General features: G+C 38.3%; 1 protein-coding gene and 1 long non-coding RNA gene across 3 annotated transcripts in view; one reads left to right on the top strand and one right to left on the bottom strand.

Moving 5' to 3' along the window:
- LOC118716453 overlaps window positions 1-19,928 on the top strand; it is a 45,886-nt gene that overhangs the window by 7,776 nt on the left and 18,182 nt on the right. The window contains exon 2 of the long non-coding RNA XR_006741273.1: window positions 15,306-15,404. This is a non-coding gene — a long non-coding RNA (uncharacterized LOC118716453). The remainder of the gene's footprint in view (window positions 1-15,305; window positions 15,405-19,928) is intronic.
- The window catches only part of FRMD3 (FERM domain containing 3), a 212,853-nt gene continuing 207,557 nt past the window's right edge, over window positions 14,633-19,928 (bottom strand). The window contains exons 14-15 of one of the 2 annotated variants that reach the window (XM_036433684.2): window positions 19,465-19,926; window positions 14,633-14,852 (exon numbers count right to left, since the gene is read on the bottom strand). In XM_036433684.2, coding sequence (XP_036289577.1) covers window positions 14,839-14,852; window positions 19,465-19,926 — 476 coding nt within the window. In that variant the 3' untranslated portion in view covers window positions 14,633-14,838. Of the gene's footprint in view, window positions 14,853-18,805; window positions 19,927-19,928 lie in introns of those variants that run through there. The other variant, XM_036433683.2, reaches the window with a different exon arrangement.

The following is a 19,928-nucleotide window of genomic DNA, read 5'->3' as shown; positions in this document are numbered from 1 at the left end:
TTAAAAAAATCAGATTTCTAGAAAAGAAAGTTACATTTGGTGAGATCAAATACATACAGACAGCCCCCAACATGTTTCCGACTTACAGTTTTCAACTTTACAATTTTTAACTAAAACTTCTAGTGTGATGTGGAAAAGGAGAGGTGAGAATCGTTATCCTTGCCTTGAACCTGATCTTTAGTGGGAAGTTTTATCACCATAAGTATGATGCTAGCTGTAATTTTTTTGTTGTTGTTGCAGATAATCTTTATCAAGTTGTTTTTATCATGAATGGGTGTTGGATTTTATCAAATGTATTTTTTTGCATCTATTGATAGGACTATGTGATTTTTCTTCTTTAGCTTGTTATAATGGATTGTGGCTGTTTTCAAATGTTGAACTAGTCTTGCATAAATCCCACTTGGTCACAGTACTTAATTCTTTTTATACAAATTTACAACTTGCTAATATTTTATTGAGGAATTTTGCATCTGTGTTCATGAGCGATGTTAGTGTGTAGTTTTCTTGTAAAGTCTATGTCTGCTTTGGGTCTTAGGGTGATACTGATCTCATAAAAATTACTTAGTAAGTATTCCTTCTGCTTTTAGAGATTGTAGAGAATTTGTATAATTTCTCCCTTAAATATTTGTTAGAGTTCAACAGTGAATCCATCTAGCCTGGTGCTTTCCATGTTTTGGAGGGTTAATAATTACTGATGCAGCGTTTAATAGATTCAGATTTTCCTTTTTTTCCTGTGTGCATATTGGTAGATTGTGTCTTTCAAGATAATTGGTCCATTTCATCTATGTTATTAAATTTCTGGACACTTAATTGTTTATATCATTTTTTATTATCCTTTTAATTCCCATGAGATCTATATTGTTTTTACCTTTTACATTTCTGATAATACTTTTTGTCCTTCCACTTTTCTCAGTTAGGCTGGCTAGAGGTTTATCAATTTTATTGATCTTTACAAAGTCACCTTTTGGTTTCATTGATTTTCTCTATGATTTCTGCTTTAATTCTTATAATTTCTTTTCTTATGCTTACTTTGGATATAATTTGCTCTTCTTTATCTAGTTACCAAAGGTGGAAACTTAGATGGTTGATCTTTAAAATTTTTTATAAAATAAGCCTTTTTAACATTTTATTGAGGTACTAGAGGCCCAGTACATGGATTCATGCACCTATGGGGGTCCCTCAACCTGGCCTGTGCCCTCTCTCAATCTGGTACCCCTCGAGGGATGTCAGACTGCTGGTTTTAGCCTGATCCCCTCAGGCCAACATCTCTCCAGGGATGTAGTAGTGGACAAAGTGGCAGGCGGCCCGGGCGCCACTCCTACTCATCTGGCCCCACTGCGCCTGCCGCCACAGCTCGGTAGTGCTGCTGTGGAGGTGGAAGAGGCTTGTGCCTCCACAGCTGCACTCACCAGCCATGAGCCCAGCATCTGACACCCATTGGTCAGCTGAGTGGTGCTCCTGCTGTTGGAGCACACTGACCATCAGGCAGTAGCTAATGCATTGAGTATCTGCTTCTGGTGGTCAGTGTGCATTATAGCTACTGGCTGGTCATCTAGTCATTCAGTCATCTGGTCGACCAGTTGCTTAGGCTTTTATATATATAGATAATTGACAAATAAATTGTAAGATATTTAAAATATACAATGTGCCCTGATTAGGTAGCTCAGTTAGTAAGAGCATTGTCCCCAATACACCAAGGTTGCAGGTTTGGTTTCTGGTCAGGATACATACAAGAATCAACCAATGAAAGCAAAATTAAGTAAAACAATAAATTGATGCCTCTCTCTCTTTCTTCCTCTCTTTCTCCTCCTCCTCCTCCTTCTCCTTCCTCCCTTCCTCTCTCTTTCTAAAATCAAATTTTTTAATTAAAAAAAGGATAATATGATTTTTATATACCTTGTGAATAGGCTCCCCCCTATTGAATGAACATATCCAACACCTCACATGTTTACCATGCTTTTTGTTTGTGATTAGAACATCTAAGTTCTCCACTTTTAGCAAATTGCAGTTATATGATATAGTGTTATCAACTGGAGTCACCATGTTATACATTACTTCCTCAAAACTTACCTTATATTGAAAGTTTGTACCCTCTTACCAACCTCACCCTATTTCCTCCACCTTCACCCAGACGCTAGAAATAATTTTTCTACTCTGTTTCTGTAAGTTTGAATTTTTCTCAAAGTTCCACAAATAAATAAGTAATATCAGGCGCTATTTGTCTTTCTGATTAAAATCACTTACCATAATTCCCTCCATATTCATTCATGTTATAAAAAAAAAAAAAGATTTTCTTATTTTTAAGGCTGAATAATATTCCATTATGTATATATGCCACATTTTTGGGTCCAATCATCTATTGGTAGACATTTAGAATATTTCCATATCTTGGCTATTGTAAATAATGTGGCAGTGAACATGGGAATACAGATACCTCTTTAAGAAAATGGTTTTCTTTTTTTTTTTTTATATATACCCAGAGGTGGGATTTTTGGATCATATGGTATTTCTACTTTTAATTTATTGAGAAACCACCATACTCTTTTTCAAAGCAGTTGTACCACTTTATATTCCCTCCAACAATGCACAAGGGTTCCTTTTTTCCCCACTTTTTCACCAGCATGTATCTCTTATCTTTTCAATGACAGCTATCCTAACAGGATGAGGTGATAATCTATCTCATTGTGGTTTTGGTTTGTATTTCCCTAATGATTAGTGATGTTGAGCATCTTCCCATGTACCTGTTGGCCATTTGTTCTTCTTTGTAAAAAATGTCTATTCAGGTTGGGAGGTTTTAGCTTACTGACTCAATTTCTTCTCTTCAGGTTTTCTATTTCTTCATGATTCAGTCTTGGTAAGTTACATATTGCTAGGAACTTATTTTTTAATTGGATTCTTTGGTTTTTCTTGTTTGCTTGTTTGTTTGCTATTGAGTTGTATATGTTTACTTGTGTATTTTAGATAAACGATCACAAACCTTTCGGACCTCACAAACCACCAGTGGTCCACAGACCACCAGTTGGCAACCGCTGTTTTAGATCATATCCATTTATTGAATACTAGAGGCCTAGTGTACAAATTCGTGCACCAGTGGGGTCCCTGAGCCTGGCCAAAACCTGTGGGATCTGGCCAAAACCGGTTCTCCAATATCCTCTGAGGGGTCCCAGATTGTGAGAGGACTCAGGCCAGGCTGAGGGACCCTGCCGGTGCACCATCAGGGCTGGGAAGGGACACAGGAGGTTGGCCAGCTAGGGAGAGATGGTGGGAGGGTTCCAGGGTGTGTCTGGCCCATCTTGCTCAGTCCTGATCAGCCAGACTCCCGCAGCAAGCTAACCTACCGATAGGAGCCTGAAGGTCAGTGCAAGTCATAGTGACTGGTTGACTGGTCAACTATCTGCCCCCTGGTGGTAAGTGCACATCATAGCAAGTGGTTGAGTGGCCTTAGCATATCATTAGCATATTACATTTTGATTGGTTGAATGGCCAACCTGCCAACCAGACACTTAGCATATTAGACTTTTATTATATAGGATTATATGGGATGCGGTTTGTAAATATTTTCTCCCATTCTATATGTTGCCTTTTCTTTTTTTATGGTTTCCTTTGCTAGCATATGCTTTTTTAGTTTGATATAGTTCCATTTGTTTATTTTTGATTTTGTAGCCATTGCTATTTGTGTCAAATCCAAAAAATTATTACCAAGACCAATGTTAGGAGCTTCTCTCTGATGTTTCCTGATTTTAGGTCTTTTACAGGGTGTCCCAAAGAAATTTACACACACTTCAAATGATTAAAAGTTGGTGTTTTAACATACTTCATTTTCAAAATTTTAAAGAATCTACAGAATTGAATGATTTTTTTTTTTTTGTCAATATCTGTTTTCAAACTGCTAACAGTTGTGGTCCAGGCACTGCTGATAATGTGAAGCAGTGGAATCGCAAACATCAAGAATCATTTCATTTAGTATTTGTGTGCCCTCAGTGCATGTTTTTATTATTATTATTGTTATTATTATTATTATTATTATTATTATTATATTGAGGTATGTTCCTTCTCTACCCAATATGTTGAGTGTGGTTTTTTTTTTTTTATCATAAAAGGATGTTGTATTTTGTCAAATGCTTTTTCAACATCTATTAAGATCACAGAATTTTACTTTTCATTCTATTAATGTGGTATATTAAATTTAATGATTTTCATATTGATTTTCAGCTTGATTGTGGTGTTTGATCTTTTTAACATGCTGTTAAATTTGGTTTACTAATATTATGATGAGAATTTTTGCATCTACATTCAGCAGAGATATTGGCACATATTCTTTTTCCTGGTAGTATACTAGTAATTATCTGGCTTTGGTATCTGGGCAATGTTGGCCTCATCAAATGCATTTGGACTGTTCTTCCTCTTTGGAAGGGTTCAAGAAGTTTTGGCATTAATTTCGAATTCACCAGTGAAACCATTTGGTCCTTGACTTTTGTGTTGGGAGGTTTTAGCTTACTGACTCAATTTCTTCTCTTCAGGTTTTCTATTTCTTCATGATTCAGTCTTGGTAAGTTACATATTGCTAGAAACTTATTCATTTCTTCTAGATTATCCTATTTGTTGATGTATAATTATTGATAGTAGTATTTTATGATCCTTTGTATTTCTGTAGTACCAGTTATAATGTTTCCTCTTTCATTTCTGATTTTACTTTTTGAGTCTTCTCTCTTTTTCTCTTATTTAGTGTAGCAAAGGCTTTGTTGATTATCTTTTCAAAAAAGGTCTTTGTTTTGTTGATATTTTCTAATGTTTTTCTGGTCTCTATTATTTATCTCTGCTCTGATCTTTATTTCCTTCCTTCTGCTAACTTTGGGTTTGGTTTGTACTTTTTCTAGTTCCTTGAAGTATAAAAGTGAGGTGTGTGTGTGTGTGTGTGTCTTTTCTTAATGTAGGTGTTTTTCACTAAAAACTTCCCTCTTTTAACTGCTTTTGCATCATCCCAGAGTTTGGGTATGTAGTGTTTCCATTTTCATTGTCTCAAGATTTCTGTCCCCCCGCCCCCTTTTTTTAAAAATATATTTTATTGATTTTTTACAGAGAGGAAGGGAGAGAGATAGAGAACTAGAAACGTCGATGAGAGAGAAACATCGACCAGCTGCCTCCTGCACACCCCCCACCAGGGATGTGCCCACAACCAATGTACATGCCCCTGACCGGAATCAAACCTGGGACCTTTCAGTCCTCAGACACTCTACCACTGAGCCAAACTGGTTTCGGCTGATTTCTTTTTTGATCCATTGGTTATTCAGGAATGTGTTAATTTTCACATATCTTACCAAAGGATTTTCCACCTTTCCTCCTGTTACTGATTTCTAGTTTCATGCAAAGTGGTTAGAAAGGATATTGGGTATGATTTCAGTCGTCTTAAATTTGCAAAGCTATCTTTTGTGGCTTTCTTTAGGTAGCCTAGTTGTGCTGAGCTCCTTTAGCTTTTATTATCTAGAAAGTCTTAATTTCTCCTTTGTTTTGAGGGACAGTTTTTCTGGATATAGTATTCTTAGTTGACAGATCTGTTGTTTTCTTTCAGTACTTTTAATGTATTATCACACTCTCTCCTAACCTCAAGGCTCTGCAGAGGAAGTCACTGATAATCTAAGCAGGAATTCCTTTGTATATGATGAGTCACTTTTAACTGCTTTCATGATTCTTTGTTTGCCTGTTATTTTTGACACTTTGATTTTGATGTATCTCAGTATAGATCTCTTTCAGTTTTCCTAGTTGGAGTTCTTCGAGCTTCTTGAATTTGTATGCCTATTTCTGTCCTCACATTTGGGGAATTTTCACCCATTATTTTTCAAATAAACTCTGCCTGACCATTTTTTTCTTTTCCTGGGCCTACCATTAGTTACTTTTATGTTTTTCTGCTTAATAAGTTTCTTATCCTATCTTCACTTTTCTTTATTCTTTTTTCTTTTGCTCTTGGACTTGATAATTTTGACTGTTTAATCTTTGAGTTTATTGATTCTTTCTTCTTCCTGGTCAAGACTTTTTCATAGTTTTTATCTCTTTGTTGATATCCTCCTTTTGTTTATATATCATTTTCTTGATTTGCTTAGTGGTCTATCTGTTCTCTCTTTTCATTCTTGAGCATTCTTATAATGGTTATTTCGAAATCTTTGCCTTGTAATTCCTATATCTCTGTCCTCCAGTTCTGGAGTCTGGATATTTCATTTGTTCTTTGATTGGACCATCTTTCCTTGTATTCCTTTTTATCTTCTGTTGGGTTCCAGCATTTGTAAAATCTGCCACTTCTTCTAGTTTTTACACTGATCTTATACAGGTAGGACTTAAGCTAGCTAGAGGTTCTGGAGGCCTCTCAAGCCCTTTGTGGATTTATGTCCTCTCTGGGATTGAATGTGTAATCTCCTAGTTGAAGAAGATTCCAAGATTCTACTGAGGAGCTCCTATTGGTATCTCTCTCTTGTTTTATTATAGCAACTCTCTGGGGCTATAGTAAGCTATGATATCGGATCTTCACCCAGTGTCTATCTGTGGTCCTGTCCTCTGTTGTGCTTTAAATGCCTTTGTTCTCTACTGCTGCCAATCTGCTGCCTTGTTCTTATCAGCACTTAGATCAAGTATGACAGAAACCAGGTCCTTTGGCAGTTCCATGAAAACTCAAAACATTGGACTTATATTCCAGTCTTCATCTCTTCCCTAGGAAGAATTCAGGAGTTTGAAGTTTTCTCTCAATCATGCCATGCTGTACTGGAGGGAGGGACTCTGACAAGTGAGTGCCACAGATTTTAATACTGAGCCTCAGTGAAGTTGGCTTCATTCTCATCTGGGATTGTTGGACCTTTTTAACTGGTTTCTGGATTTCTCAGAGGCAGTCGATCCATATACTATTAAGTCACTGACCCCATGGGATAACGAGGGTCTGAGGTTTCCTATTCCACTGTGTTACTCAGTCACTTGTCCTTGTTTAGATCTTTTTAGATTCAACTTGGATCTTCATATCAGACAACTACAGTGGTAAACCATTGCCACTAACTATTTTTTTGAGAAGTGCACAGAGGGAGCTCTGAATAAGGTGAAATAAAAAGAAATTTGAGAATGGAGCCTTTCAGAAAGTTGCCATACAGATTGAATAGTAACAGTTCTCTCCGGGTTGGAGCTGTTAGAGAACTCCAAGTGCATTGTTCTACCCTGTGACTACAGGGCTTTTGTTTACCACAGCTAATATAGTTGTGAAGTTGTTGGTTTTCTTTTCTTTTTTTTTTAATTATTGACAATATTATAAATGTCCCCCCTTTTTCCTTCCTGTATGATCCCCTCCACCTAGCCTTGCCCAACCCCAGCCCTTCCTCAAACTATTGTCTGTGTCTCTTCCTGCACTCCCTCCACCACCCTCCGTTGAGGTTGGTTTTCAAGGGTAATACAGGGATGGTAAGAGGGAGGTGGAAATAGGGCTAATTAAAATGTCACAAGCTCACCAATCTTACCAAGATTCAGCAGGGTTTCCTTGAGTATATTTCCTTAGTTACTTGCAAGTCTTTGGTTAATTCTCAGAGTTCTGGAAAAGTAGATTTTTATAATTATTTTCAGTGTTCTCATTGCTTTTATGGAGAAGTGCTTCTCCATGAAATATAATTTTAACAATGTATTACCTAATGATTTAACTAGCTATTCCTTCAATTTTATTGAAGCAAAGAATTGGTAATGCCCTGACCTTCAAAAGATTTTCATAACATCATTAGGATAATTTACTCTCTTAATTACACAGGTTTATATCAAAAAGGTTTTACCAAGTCCTAGGTGCAGAATTTTAATTTTTCATTTATTGTCTTTCACTTATAGCTACCTTGTTTAACCCAATCTGATCACCAAATTTTGAGAAGTTCAAAATAAGATAGCTCCCTCACTTTTTTATAAAGATTAAATCCTCTTTTTAGACAGACTCTTCATCATTATTTAGGTGGTTTTAAATTTGTCAAAAACAGAAGAATTAGTCATATGCATTTAGTTTTCACACTTAAATCTTCAGTTCTCAACATCAAATATTCACTTCTAATACTCGCACCCGCCATTCTTTTACTGCAGTTAGAGTTTGTGACATAATTTGCAGCGCCTACTACAAAATGAAAATGTGGATCTCCTTGGTCAAAATATAGGGGAGAAATGCAGTTAATGGTACTAAAATAAAAAGGTTTTTCCTTTTAAAATAATTTATTACTTATAAAACATAAAAGGGTAATAGTTATACAGGAGTATCAACATTCATGTTACATATTGCAAAAACCCAATATTTTGGCTCCATTATTTTATATAATACAATAAATAATTATATTTTATTACATTAGTATATGAATATCGTGATTTTTTTTAAGCATAGGTTTATTGATTTCAGAGAGAAAGGGAGAGGAAAAGAGAGATACTGGAAGAAACATCAAAGATGAAAGAATCATCTATTGGCTGCATCCTGCATGCCCCAAACTGGGGATCGAGCCCACAACCCAGGCATGTGCCCCAACTGGGAATCGAACTGAGACCTTCTGGTTCATAGGTCAGTGTTCAACCATTGCTTGATTGATCATAACATTTTTTAGCTTTCATTTTTCTGCAAATTCATTTATTAGGCCATCAAAACTTTTTATTTTAGCTGTTTCGTTTTCAGTTGATACAAATAAACTAACATCAGTTGCTCTTTATTTTTAATTTTGAGAGAACATTTATTTATTCTTAATATCTTTTTATTTATTTCAGACGGGAAGGGAGAGAGAGAAACATCAGCGATGAGAAAGAATCATTGATCAACTGCCTCCTGTACACCTCCTACTGGGGATCGATCCTGCAACCCCAGCATATGCCCTTGACTAGAATCAAACCTGGGACCCTTCAGTCCTCAGCCTGATGCTCTATCCACTGAGCCAAACCGGCTAGGGCTAATCAGTTGCTTTTGACAAATGCAAGATCACCAATAATTTTTTGATAATTTTTAATTTTGAGAAGGATGTGTCTGTTGATGCAACTCTTACTGGTGCTGCTAAGAGTTTCATAGGCTACAACAACATTAGGATAAATTTCTGGTAAATTATTTTGAATTATAAATGTTAGTGTATCTAGAGCTCCTGATTCTTACAGAGCAATTTTTCTGCAAAGATTTAACTCTTTTTTTTTTTAATAAAATCAAATCAAAAGATTTAACTCTTTTTTGCAAATCAGTTTTTTATAAGTCTGAATGTAGGTTTAAATGTTAATAAATACATATAATGGCATTTTAATGTTTCCTCTGACATTTCCTGTAACTTGCAGAGATTTTAAAAGTTGTTTCATTATCTATAATAATAAAAGCGTAATATGCTAATTAGACCAGATGTCCTTCCAGACGACCCTCCAGACGAAGCTGGGGCTACAAGGGAAGCCCAGGTCCCAGGTGCAGAGGGAAGCCTGTGCTAGCAGCCAGAGGAAATAAGGCCTACTCTTGCACAAATTTTGTGCATTGGGCCTCTAGTTTGTAAATAATTTAGAATGCCTATTTCTGAATTCTAACACAGTCAACCCTCCATATCCATGGGTTTTGCATCTATGGACTTAACCAACCATGGATCAAAAACATTCTAAAAACGTTAAGTTGTTGGTGTGTACTGTATAGTCAGGCCTATGATGGTTATACCTTTATTGAACAGGCACAGACTTTTTTCCTTATCACTATTCTATAAACAATCAGTATAACAACTGTTCAGTAGCATTTACATTTTATGGGGTATTATAAGCAATCTAGATATTAAAATAGACAGAAGGATGTACATAGGTTACATGCAAACACAATGCCACTTTATCTAAGGAACTTGAGCATCCACAAGTTTTGGTATCTGTGAGGGGGCCTGGAACCAATCCCCCATGGATACAACTGTACTCTATCTTCACTCACAAGGAAAGGTAATTTTACATTTGTATATTTGCTAATAATTGGTCCACGCAAGTTTTTATGTGAAAATAGTGGAGTTTATTTCTATGAAATGCAAGGATCTTTAAATGTAATTTCTGCCCAAATGGCTTAATGGATAGAGCATCAGCTTGGGGACTGAAAGGTCCCGGGTTCGATTCCAGTCAAGGGCATGTACCTTGGTTGTGGGCATATCCCCAGTAGGGGGTATGCAAGAGGCAGCTGATCGATGACTCTCTCATCGATGTTTCTAACTATCTCTTTCCCTTCCTCTCTTTACAAAATCAATAAAATATATTTTTTTAAATGTAATTTCTATTTCTAAGTCTGTGGATATGTTTTTCAATGTTGCAGTGCTTTTGAAAATCAGAGATTCTAAACTCTTTGAAGAATTCTAATAACTCTTAATAGTTTATTGTAATGCCCATGTGTACACTTACAGACAGTGTTTACTAAGTGGTGGCAGATCTGGTACCGGTGCTCAGGCTAGAGAGTTAACATCTGTGCGGATGCTTCAGGATGGGCTCCAGGGATTGATGGGCAAGCTTGCCTCCCTCAACAGGTTTTAGTGCTATCCCTATGTGGAATAGATCCTATCTCCCAGGGCCGGCCTCTGCTGCAGCTGCCTTCACTAATCCAGGTTCAGATTCTGGTGCAGAGTCCCCTCAGGGACTCCTAGGATCTCAGACTAACCCATGCATGTGTTTGTGCCTGGCAACCAGGCCAACAGCTCAGCATTTCTGGTGCCCACTGTTGCCTGACTGATCTTCTGTACATTTCATTGTTTCATCAGACTTTACTTAAAAAAAAAAAAAAAAAAAAAAAACATAAATTCAGCCCTACCCGGTTTGGCTCAGGAGATGGAGCATCAGCCTGCGGACTGAGTTGTCCCAGGTTTGATTCGAGTTGGGGACACATGCCAGAGTTGTGGGATCGATCTCCAGTGGGGGGCATGTGGGAGGCAGCCAGCCAGTGATTCTCTGTGATCATCAATGTTTCTATCTCTCCCTCTCCCTTCCTCTTTCTGAAATCAATAAAAATACATTTAAAAAATATAAGTTCAAATATAGAATTATTAAGAATTTCAGGATGGTGAGAGCAAAGCATTATACCAAATGCTAGAGAACACAATCTATAAAATTCACAGGTCACACATCCATGAAATCACTTCTGAATCCAGTAAAACTCAACCAGGGGTGATTGTGTCCATCAGGTGGACTACCTTTGATTCTAACTACCGTATTTTTCGGACCATAAGACGCACCGGACCATAAGACGCACCAGTTTTTAGAGAAGGGAAATGAAGAAAAAAAGATTCTGAAACAAATAGTGTCCTAAAATATTTTATGTGCATTAAAACCCAACATCACAGTCATAAACACATGTAATCAACCCTGTAAAGTAAACAGCAGCATTTAGAACCATTTTAGAGCTGGGCAAGCACACAGAGACCACACAGAGCCGGGCTAGTAAAAAAACTTTTTTTTTAAAGTATATGTGTAGGCTATAGTTGGACCATAAGACGCAGGGACTTTTTCCCCCCCACTTCTGGGGGGGAAAAAGTGCGTCTTATGGTCCGAAAAATACGGTACATGATGTTTCAATTGAGCCCCAGAAAGCAAAAGTGATAAGATATATTAGCCTAAAGGTAGGTCCTTACCAAGGTCTGGCATTCTCAGTCACAGAAGGCATATCTCCCCTCTGCACAGTGATTCTCTTGTGAAATCTCCCAGGAAACTCCAGTTCTGAGCTGTTCCTATACCTTCTTTCAGCTATAGTCTCCTTCCTGGGGGAAAGGAGTGGTGACTACAAAGGATTTGGAAATTGCTTATTGCTCAAGTAACAAGTTTAGGATGAGGTAGGGGAGGCTCTGCTCCACACAGTCATTCTAAGTTGCTGGTAATTCCAACATCCTAAAATGGTAGCTTCAAAGTCACTACAGGTGCTGACATCTAGTTGCAAATGGAGGTGCACACTTAGTCCAGAACTTGGAGGTGATACAGATCACTTCATGTTCAATTCCAGTGGCCACAAATCAGAAATATTGTCAGGCCTAAGTACATGAGCCTGGGAAACTTAGTCTAATTCTGTGCACAGGATGATGAGGAAATGGTGTTAAGATCCCCTTCTAGCCTCTACTACAAGAAATTTTCAAAAATGGGAGATTTGGAATAAAATGAATATAATGCATTCCCAGCCTTTTTGAGATAGGTCTGTTGGGGCAGACTGCCTGGAGAGGCAGCTTTCCATCTGTGATTCCTTGTACTCATTGATAGTGTTGGGTTCACATTACAGTTTATGTTCTGGGAAGAGCAGGGGTGGAATATCCAGCAAACTAGTGCCAAACTGACTGGTACTTCTAATGATAAATGATCAACTTGGCTTTTGAACAACTCGGTCTTGAGTGTCCTTAGAGTGAATCATTTGCTCAAGTCATCATTGTTCTGTGTGTAGTTCAGAAAAGTCAAATTCATAACTACGGAGGTGAAAGCAACATTGAGATCATTCTAACTCTACCTGCCTCACATCAAACAAATCAACATTATAAATAAATTATGTAGCATTAAATTTTTGATGCCAAAAGACTTCTTTAAAACACATGATATAATTAATTTTGGTGAACTTTAATCTGGTTCTTCATGGCAAGTAGGAGAACTATGACTATAAAGCAATAATCCTTTCCTATTTCACCTTGTCAATATTTTAGAGGACCAAGCTTGAGGAATTGTTAAAAGAGGGCATCTAGCTAATTGGGCAAAGCCTTATGGCAGAAAAGTATCTGAATCAGTTCTAGTTGACTCCTGTTGTTGTGACATAATCATTAAAAATATCCCCTTTCACTCTCAAAAGAGTCCTGGTTTGTACAAAAAATTATATCCTGTGACCAGGGAGCAGTACAATTATTTGCTCACCATTGTTTGCAGCAGCAAAACCAGCAGTTCAGAGTTGTCAGGACACTCAGGCTGATTCAGGGTGGAAGGAAGCTGATTCCCCAGGAAATTACAGGAGAATGATGCTTTAACCAGAACACTGAGCTATTCACTTAATTAAGAACTGCCAAGCAGAGTGGAAACTTAATTGCCAAGTAGAGTGGAAACTAATGTTGGTTTATCCTATATAAGACCAGTGACCAAAAAGGCAGAACCACCAGAAAGACCACGGACCCTCACCCCAGCTGGCCTCACCCCCTAGCCAGCAGTAAGGAATGATCAGGCAGGTGGGCGGGCAAGTAGTTAGGGGTGGTCAGGCAGGCAGAGTGGTTAGGGGCAATGAGACAGGCAGGCAGAGGTGGTTAGGGACATCAGGCAGGCAGGCAGAGGCAGTAAGGGGCGATCAAGCAGGCAGACAAGTGGTTAGGGGTGATCAGGCAGACAGGCAGGCAGAGGTGGTTAGGGGCATCAGGCAAGCAGGCAGATAGTTAGGTAGCAAGTGGTTAGGGTGATCAGGCAGGTAGGCAAGTGGTTAGGGGCAATCGGGAAGGCAAGCGAGTGGTTAGGGGTGATCATGCAGGCAGGCAGAGTAGTTAGGGGAGATCAGGCAGGCAGGCAGGCTGAGTGATTAGGGGAGATCAGGCAGGCAGGAAGAAGTAGTTAGGGGCAATCAAGCAGGCAGGTGAGCAGTTAGGGGCAATCAAGCAGGCAGGCGAGTAGTTAGGAACCAGTGGTCCTGGATTGCAAGAGGGATGTCTGACTGCCAGTTTAGGCCCCAATCCGCAGGGATCCCTATGGCAGTGTTTCCCAACCTTCTCTCATGATGAGAATCACCTGGTGGAGTTGTTAAAACACAGATTCCCGGATCCCAACTAAGAAGTGCTAAACTAGAATTTTTGAGAACATATAGATAAAATTGCATACCTAACTTAGTGCTCTGTATATAAAATCTGTCTTAGAGCACTAGATAAGTATACAATTTTACCTATATGTTCCCAAAAATTCTAGTTTAGCACTTCTTAGTTGGGATCCGGGAATCTGTGTTTTAACAACTCCACCAGGTGATTCTCATCATGAGAGAAGGTTGGGAAACACTGCCCTATGGGATCCAGCCTTAACTGGCAGTTGGAAATCCCCTGAAAGGTCCCAGATTACAAGAGGATGCAGGCCTGGCTGAGGGACTCCCCTTCCCTCCACCCCCCACCTGTGCACAAATTTCATGCACCAGGCCTCTAGTATGTTAATTGTTTTCTTCCTTGAAAGGTATTTTCCTTGGAACATAAAAACAAAATCCTTGTAATTATCAAAATCATAATTCTTGTAGATGAGACTCAGTTGATCCGTATTAATTGGAGGAGCTGCTATAATTTGCAAGACTTGCTTCAATACTTGGTACTCACACAAAGCTTATCCTTTATTCTACTAAGAGTTTTTCTTTATAATCAGGAAAGTGGCCTTGGTTCTCTTTCCAAAGTGATATTGGGGTAAGCATCAGCCATAGGTAAAGAGTAGAGATGCATGCTTCCAATCAATGCCCTGATCTTTACTAAGATTTTAGGTCCCAAGTTCCCTCATCCATTTGCGAGGCACGTCATGCCAAGGTCAATGGCAGACATCCCTGATGCCTGAGGGTCAACCAGGAGCAGCCTTCTCCATTCCTTCCTTGCAACATTGAAGGTTGCAGAGATCCTGAACATTCTTGAGTGTGTTTAGTGTATATCTTGCTCCTTCTAACCCCAGTACCCAATAAATAATACACTTTGGCCAAAAAAGGAATAAAATCAGTTTTATTAATGGATTGGAGAACACAGCTGGGATTTGAGGCCCAAGTGAGGCTTCTTTCGTCCTCTCTGAAGTGACGACAGCTGAGCCGACTGGGCAAGGCTCGCCAGACTTACCCACCCCATCACAAACGAGGCTGGATTGTGGAGAGCAGTCCTTACTGGGCCCACCACGGGCAGGTCCTGCTGGGTCTGTTTACTGCATGGAGACTGGATGCCCAAAAGCAGGTCCAAGAGAAAGAGAGAGAGAGAGAGAAGCAGGAGGACAAGTAAGCAGGGACTTTTAGCACAGTATCTCCACCCAGAAGAGAAAGATGGCCCAAAGAGTCTCAAATGCATCAATCATAACCATCCCTAGGTTACCCCACAGGTGGAAGCTCCTCCCCAGTACTTTCCTTCCAAGCTGGAATGTGTGTTTAAGAAATATTTTTTCTGTTTATTTGAGCAAGAAATGATAGAATGAGAAAAGGGTTTCTATCAAGAGGCAAGGTTGGTTGGAAGCCTGGAACACTCAACAAAATAAAAATGGCCAAAGGCCATTTTGTGTGACTTCCAGTCTGCAGATACTAACCCTCAATAAAGGTACTAGAGCTGGGACAATAGGTCCATGTCAGCTCATGCCTGAACACTAACCAAAGATTCCCTTTTTTGCCTCTACTCTAGATCCTGAACTTCTGGGGACTGCTGAGTAAGAACTAGAACCTGACAGACTTCACACCCCGCACACCTCCAATGGATGAAATGGATGAAGGGGGTCAGAAGGTACAAATTTCTAATTGTAAGATAAATAAGTTCTCGAGGTATAATATATAGTATGGTGAGTACAGTTGATAATGCTGTATTGCATATTTGAAAGTTGCTAAGAGAGTTAGATCTTAAAATTTCTCATCACAAGAAAAAAATTGTAACTGTTAGGTAGTGGATTTGCTAAACTTAATCATTTTGCAATATAATCATACATACCTAAAACGAATACAGTGTCATATGTCAATTATATCTCGATAAAACTGAGGGGGGGAGAGATAAGAACTTGATAGACTTAAGAGGCCACCACAGCTGGGGTACAATTCCACTGGACACGTGTTCCTATAGCACAGAGCCCTTTTGCTTCATGCAGAATAAAACCCTCTGATTTCACTGTCAGGTGTGCAGTTTTAGCTTTGTGATAAACCAAAGCAGAGGGCCATGCTGTGTGGAGGAGAAGACAGGGGTAGAATAGAAAAGTCCAATTCTCCCAGGGCCGTGAACAGGTAGGAGAAGGTGAATGGCAAGTGTTGCAGAGCCCAGGCCGCTGCGTAGCTATTCCTAGCACAGGAAGACACCCTTTTCTGGGCAGAAATAGTGACACTAAAATCCTTCCTCCTTCCTCCTCCTGTCATGCAGAACACTATTTTTTCTGTTTCTCTAATTACTTTGAGAGCCATAGCTGTCTCTCAGATGGGTGTATTTCCAGGACACCCAATATTCCTGCTTTTAGCCAGGGTGGCTTCTGCAAAATATTACTCCCATCCATTGTCATTTTTTTCACACAGTCACCATTCAAGGGTGACCTCATTTCATGGTCCTAGATGGCACCTTTCTGTAGTTTCCAACAGGCTATTTATATAGTTTTGCTGTGAATAAAACTAAATGATTGCTGAAACATTTTTCCCCAGAGTACATTTATTAGGGATTTCTGCCATCATATTAACATATAAAACAATCTGAATGTTGACATAGAAATGCAAATTTCACTATACAAAGATAAGGCTCCAATTATAGGTAACGTGGCCCCCATATCCCTAGTATTTCAATGAAATCAATTCATTTTGAATTCTTCCCAGAGTTAATTTTATAAATATTAGACAAGCCACAAAATAAATTCCAAATACATAACATTTTACATGTTCCAAGCACAGACAGAAATACGATACTTTACCTACATTTTTTCATGATTCAACTTGCAATAGCACTAAAGACAAGATTGTGTGTGTATATGTATTTGCCATATGTGTGTGTGTATAATTAGATATGTACACACAGTGATTTTCATGAGACTGTTTTATCCACTGTGATAATAGAGGGGAAAAGGAATAATAATATCACAAATTCCTCATTTGGGGAAAAGTAAACACAACTGTGTATTAAGGGCATATCAGTGGAGTGTATACACACACATATTTATATATAAACACATATGCCAATAATACATATACTCACACACTTGCTTTGACCACTGTATCTCACTATATTACTATATACTTTCCATCTTGGAAGCAGTCTTTTTCTCAGTTCATTCAGGCATCTGGTGACTGTCTACCAAACTTAAGTGGTATTTCCTAAAATGGCTCTTATTCTATCTTACTTTTACTTTTGGTGGCTATTGTTAAAATTGAGAGGACTCTATCCTGTCAACTCCTTCACTTAGAAGTATTTCTATTCAATAATCAAGATTTTTGCCTAAGAGAAAAGAGATGTTAGCTGGAAATGTAAAAATAATAAATGTATTATTAGTTAATATAGATCTGCATGGTTGGACTACATGTGATATTTATCCTGTCAGTATTTTTTAAATGTTTTATGATGGGAAATATATTTCTCCCATAATTTAAAAGTATTACTTTAAAGGACGAAGGCTAGATGATTTGACATGGTCAGAAATTGAAGCATAATCAGAAGCGGGTTGTAGAGAGAGAGAGACTGGTGGGCCCTTTTATAGAAAGTATGACTTCAAAGTCATATGAAAAGGGGGGGGGGGGGGAAATAACTTCAATTTCAAAGCTGTTCATTTGCAAACTTCCAAAATGAACTATAGAAAATATACGTGTATATATTTTTATCCAATTTCAGGCATGAAACATTAAAACACAAAAAGAAAGCACATGAAAAAGAACAAACTTAATAGCAAATGAATATTATAAGTTTGCTTAACTGAAGGCTTCATAAGCTGACTTTTAAAACTTACTTTCAAAATTGAATATCTAATAAAGCACTCAGAGCTCCATGAGTAAGTAAAACTGGAATGACAATTGTGGAGATTATGCTAATATAAAACTGAAGTGCCCATTGGAGTTAGGGAGAGATTACAGGAAGCCCAGTCTCTTTGTAAATGAAGGCAATGAAACATTCCTAATTCATAGAGAAATCCCAAGCCTCCTTGCTCTTACCTTTCTCACTCACACCACAGGACTGCTCATTAAGCTGCCTGGGAAGGCATCAGAGCCTTTCTGCCATGGATTTAATGGTATGAAGGAAGGTTCTAGAACATTTGTCCCTTGTCCTGAGACTCACTACTTCACCAAAGCTGAAATATGTCATTTAATGAGAGCCCCGATTATGAATGAGTTCTTAAGGAAACCAGGAAAGGAATATAATTACTATCACAAAAGATAATTGGAATTTATCAAAAAGCCAGAATCCATTCTCTTCCCCACCCCTCTCTCACATACACATACTTCTTTTAAAATTCCTTCCACAGAAACACAATGAATGGCATGAGGAACCAAAACTGTACCTTAACATTTCTCCACTTTTATTTAGATCCACTTAAATATATTCATGTCAACTTGGACAGCGAGTGTGCTGTTTTTTACATTATCCAATACCTTGCATCACCATCACTTCCATAAAATACCGTGTTTCCCCAAAAATAAGACATCCTCCGAAAATAAGACCTAGTACAACTTTGGGGAAAAAAATTAATATAAGACACTTATTTTCAGGGAAACAGGGTAGATCACCTTCCTACCACCACTTGCCTACTAGCCTCACCAAAACAGTTTTTGCTACTTGCCCAACATCTGCTTCCACTCTCAGATAAATGTACAATAACATGCAATTAATTGGCATATATCTTTTGACTTCTTAAAGTTTTGCTTCCTTAACCAAAATATATGGACAGAATGCAAATGAAAGTAACAAGTCCTCTCATCCAAATACTTTTGAAAATGGACCCTGTGGTCCATTTGATGCTCAGTTTCTACATCCTCCAGTTCCATCATTTATTTTAGGGCCTACTTACTACAGTCTTTCTACCTATTTTCTATCTCACATGCAGCTAACAACAAATTATGGGATTTTTTTTATCCAAAAATATTTTTAAAAACAAACCTGGGCCAAAACATTAAAAAATTCCCACAATACCCTTTGTGCATTAGTCTTACAGAGTCTGTACAATAAGGAGGCTTCTTTTTTTTTCTTTTTTGCTAAAAATTTACCAAAATATTCTGAACACATAAAAATATTTTTAAAAAAACAAAAACCCAGCATTAATTTAACTGTATAGGCATTGGTTAGAGGACATTGTTTTTACTAAGGATTATATTCAAAAACCTTCTCTTGAATTTTGACTAAAATTCTGATCCTGAACCTTATATCTTATAATGATGATAACTATTAAAAAGGCGGGAAATCTAATTCAGCTCAATGTATTATGTATTATAATAGATAAAGAGTCTGCCTGTGATATAATAAAAATAAACATTTTGGGTTAAAGGCCATCTTCCTGACCTGTAACTGAAATTACTGTGTTTGATTTAAACTTATTAAGTGCAGTGAATTATGGAAAGCTAACTAAAGGCCTGAATAATCAATTTTGAGTAAGGAATACGTGTTGATGGCTCCATGACCATTCAGAACCAGGCATTTGCTTGAGAAAAACACATCACTAATATTGAATATAGCCCTTAGTCATATGAGATATGTATTTATGAGCAACCCAGCATGTAGAGAATGAGGTTTACTTTGCCAGCCACCCACTCCTTAAGAGGACAGTAATACTCATAGTGAAACTGCTCAAATTCTGGCGTCTGGCGGATTTCACATAAGAAGGAGAGATCAATACCTGACTCCAAAAGGAGGAGGAGCAGGGGGAATACAAAGAGCAGCAGCCCCAGGCCCACCACAAGGAGCCTGGAAAAACTCTTGACCAGTGGGTTCACCCGAATGTGGCTGGTCAGAATGTCATAGCTCCACGACAAAGCTCGGTGAGCCTCCTTTAGCTCCTCTTCTTCGGCCATCAAAAAGGCATTTTCATCTGCTTCTAGTTCCTCAAACGAATCCAGGTCTTCTCTTTCCAACTCATGCCTAGATGGACAGTCAAAGAGCATGTCAATCTCATCATCGTCAACTGGGGTGGGGAGCAGGCTTGCACTGGGGTTGTATGACAGTTCAGAGATAGTCAAAGGCTCTTCTTTTATTTTATCTTCCTCTTCGCTTGGGGGTGCTTCATACTCCCGAGCTTCTTTCACCGGTGAGCTGGAGATCAAGGGGGCAGAAATGGCATCTTCTTTGGGCAAAGGAATACCT

The sequence above is a fragment of the Pipistrellus kuhlii genome, unplaced genomic scaffold (genome assembly GCF_014108245.1).
Source record: "Pipistrellus kuhlii isolate mPipKuh1 unplaced genomic scaffold, mPipKuh1.p scaffold_m20_p_12, whole genome shotgun sequence".
Lineage (NCBI taxonomy): Eukaryota > Metazoa > Chordata > Mammalia > Chiroptera > Vespertilionidae > Pipistrellus > Pipistrellus kuhlii.
The sequence above is the reverse complement of the archived record's forward strand: the minus strand, read 5'-3'. Positions and strand labels throughout refer to the sequence as shown.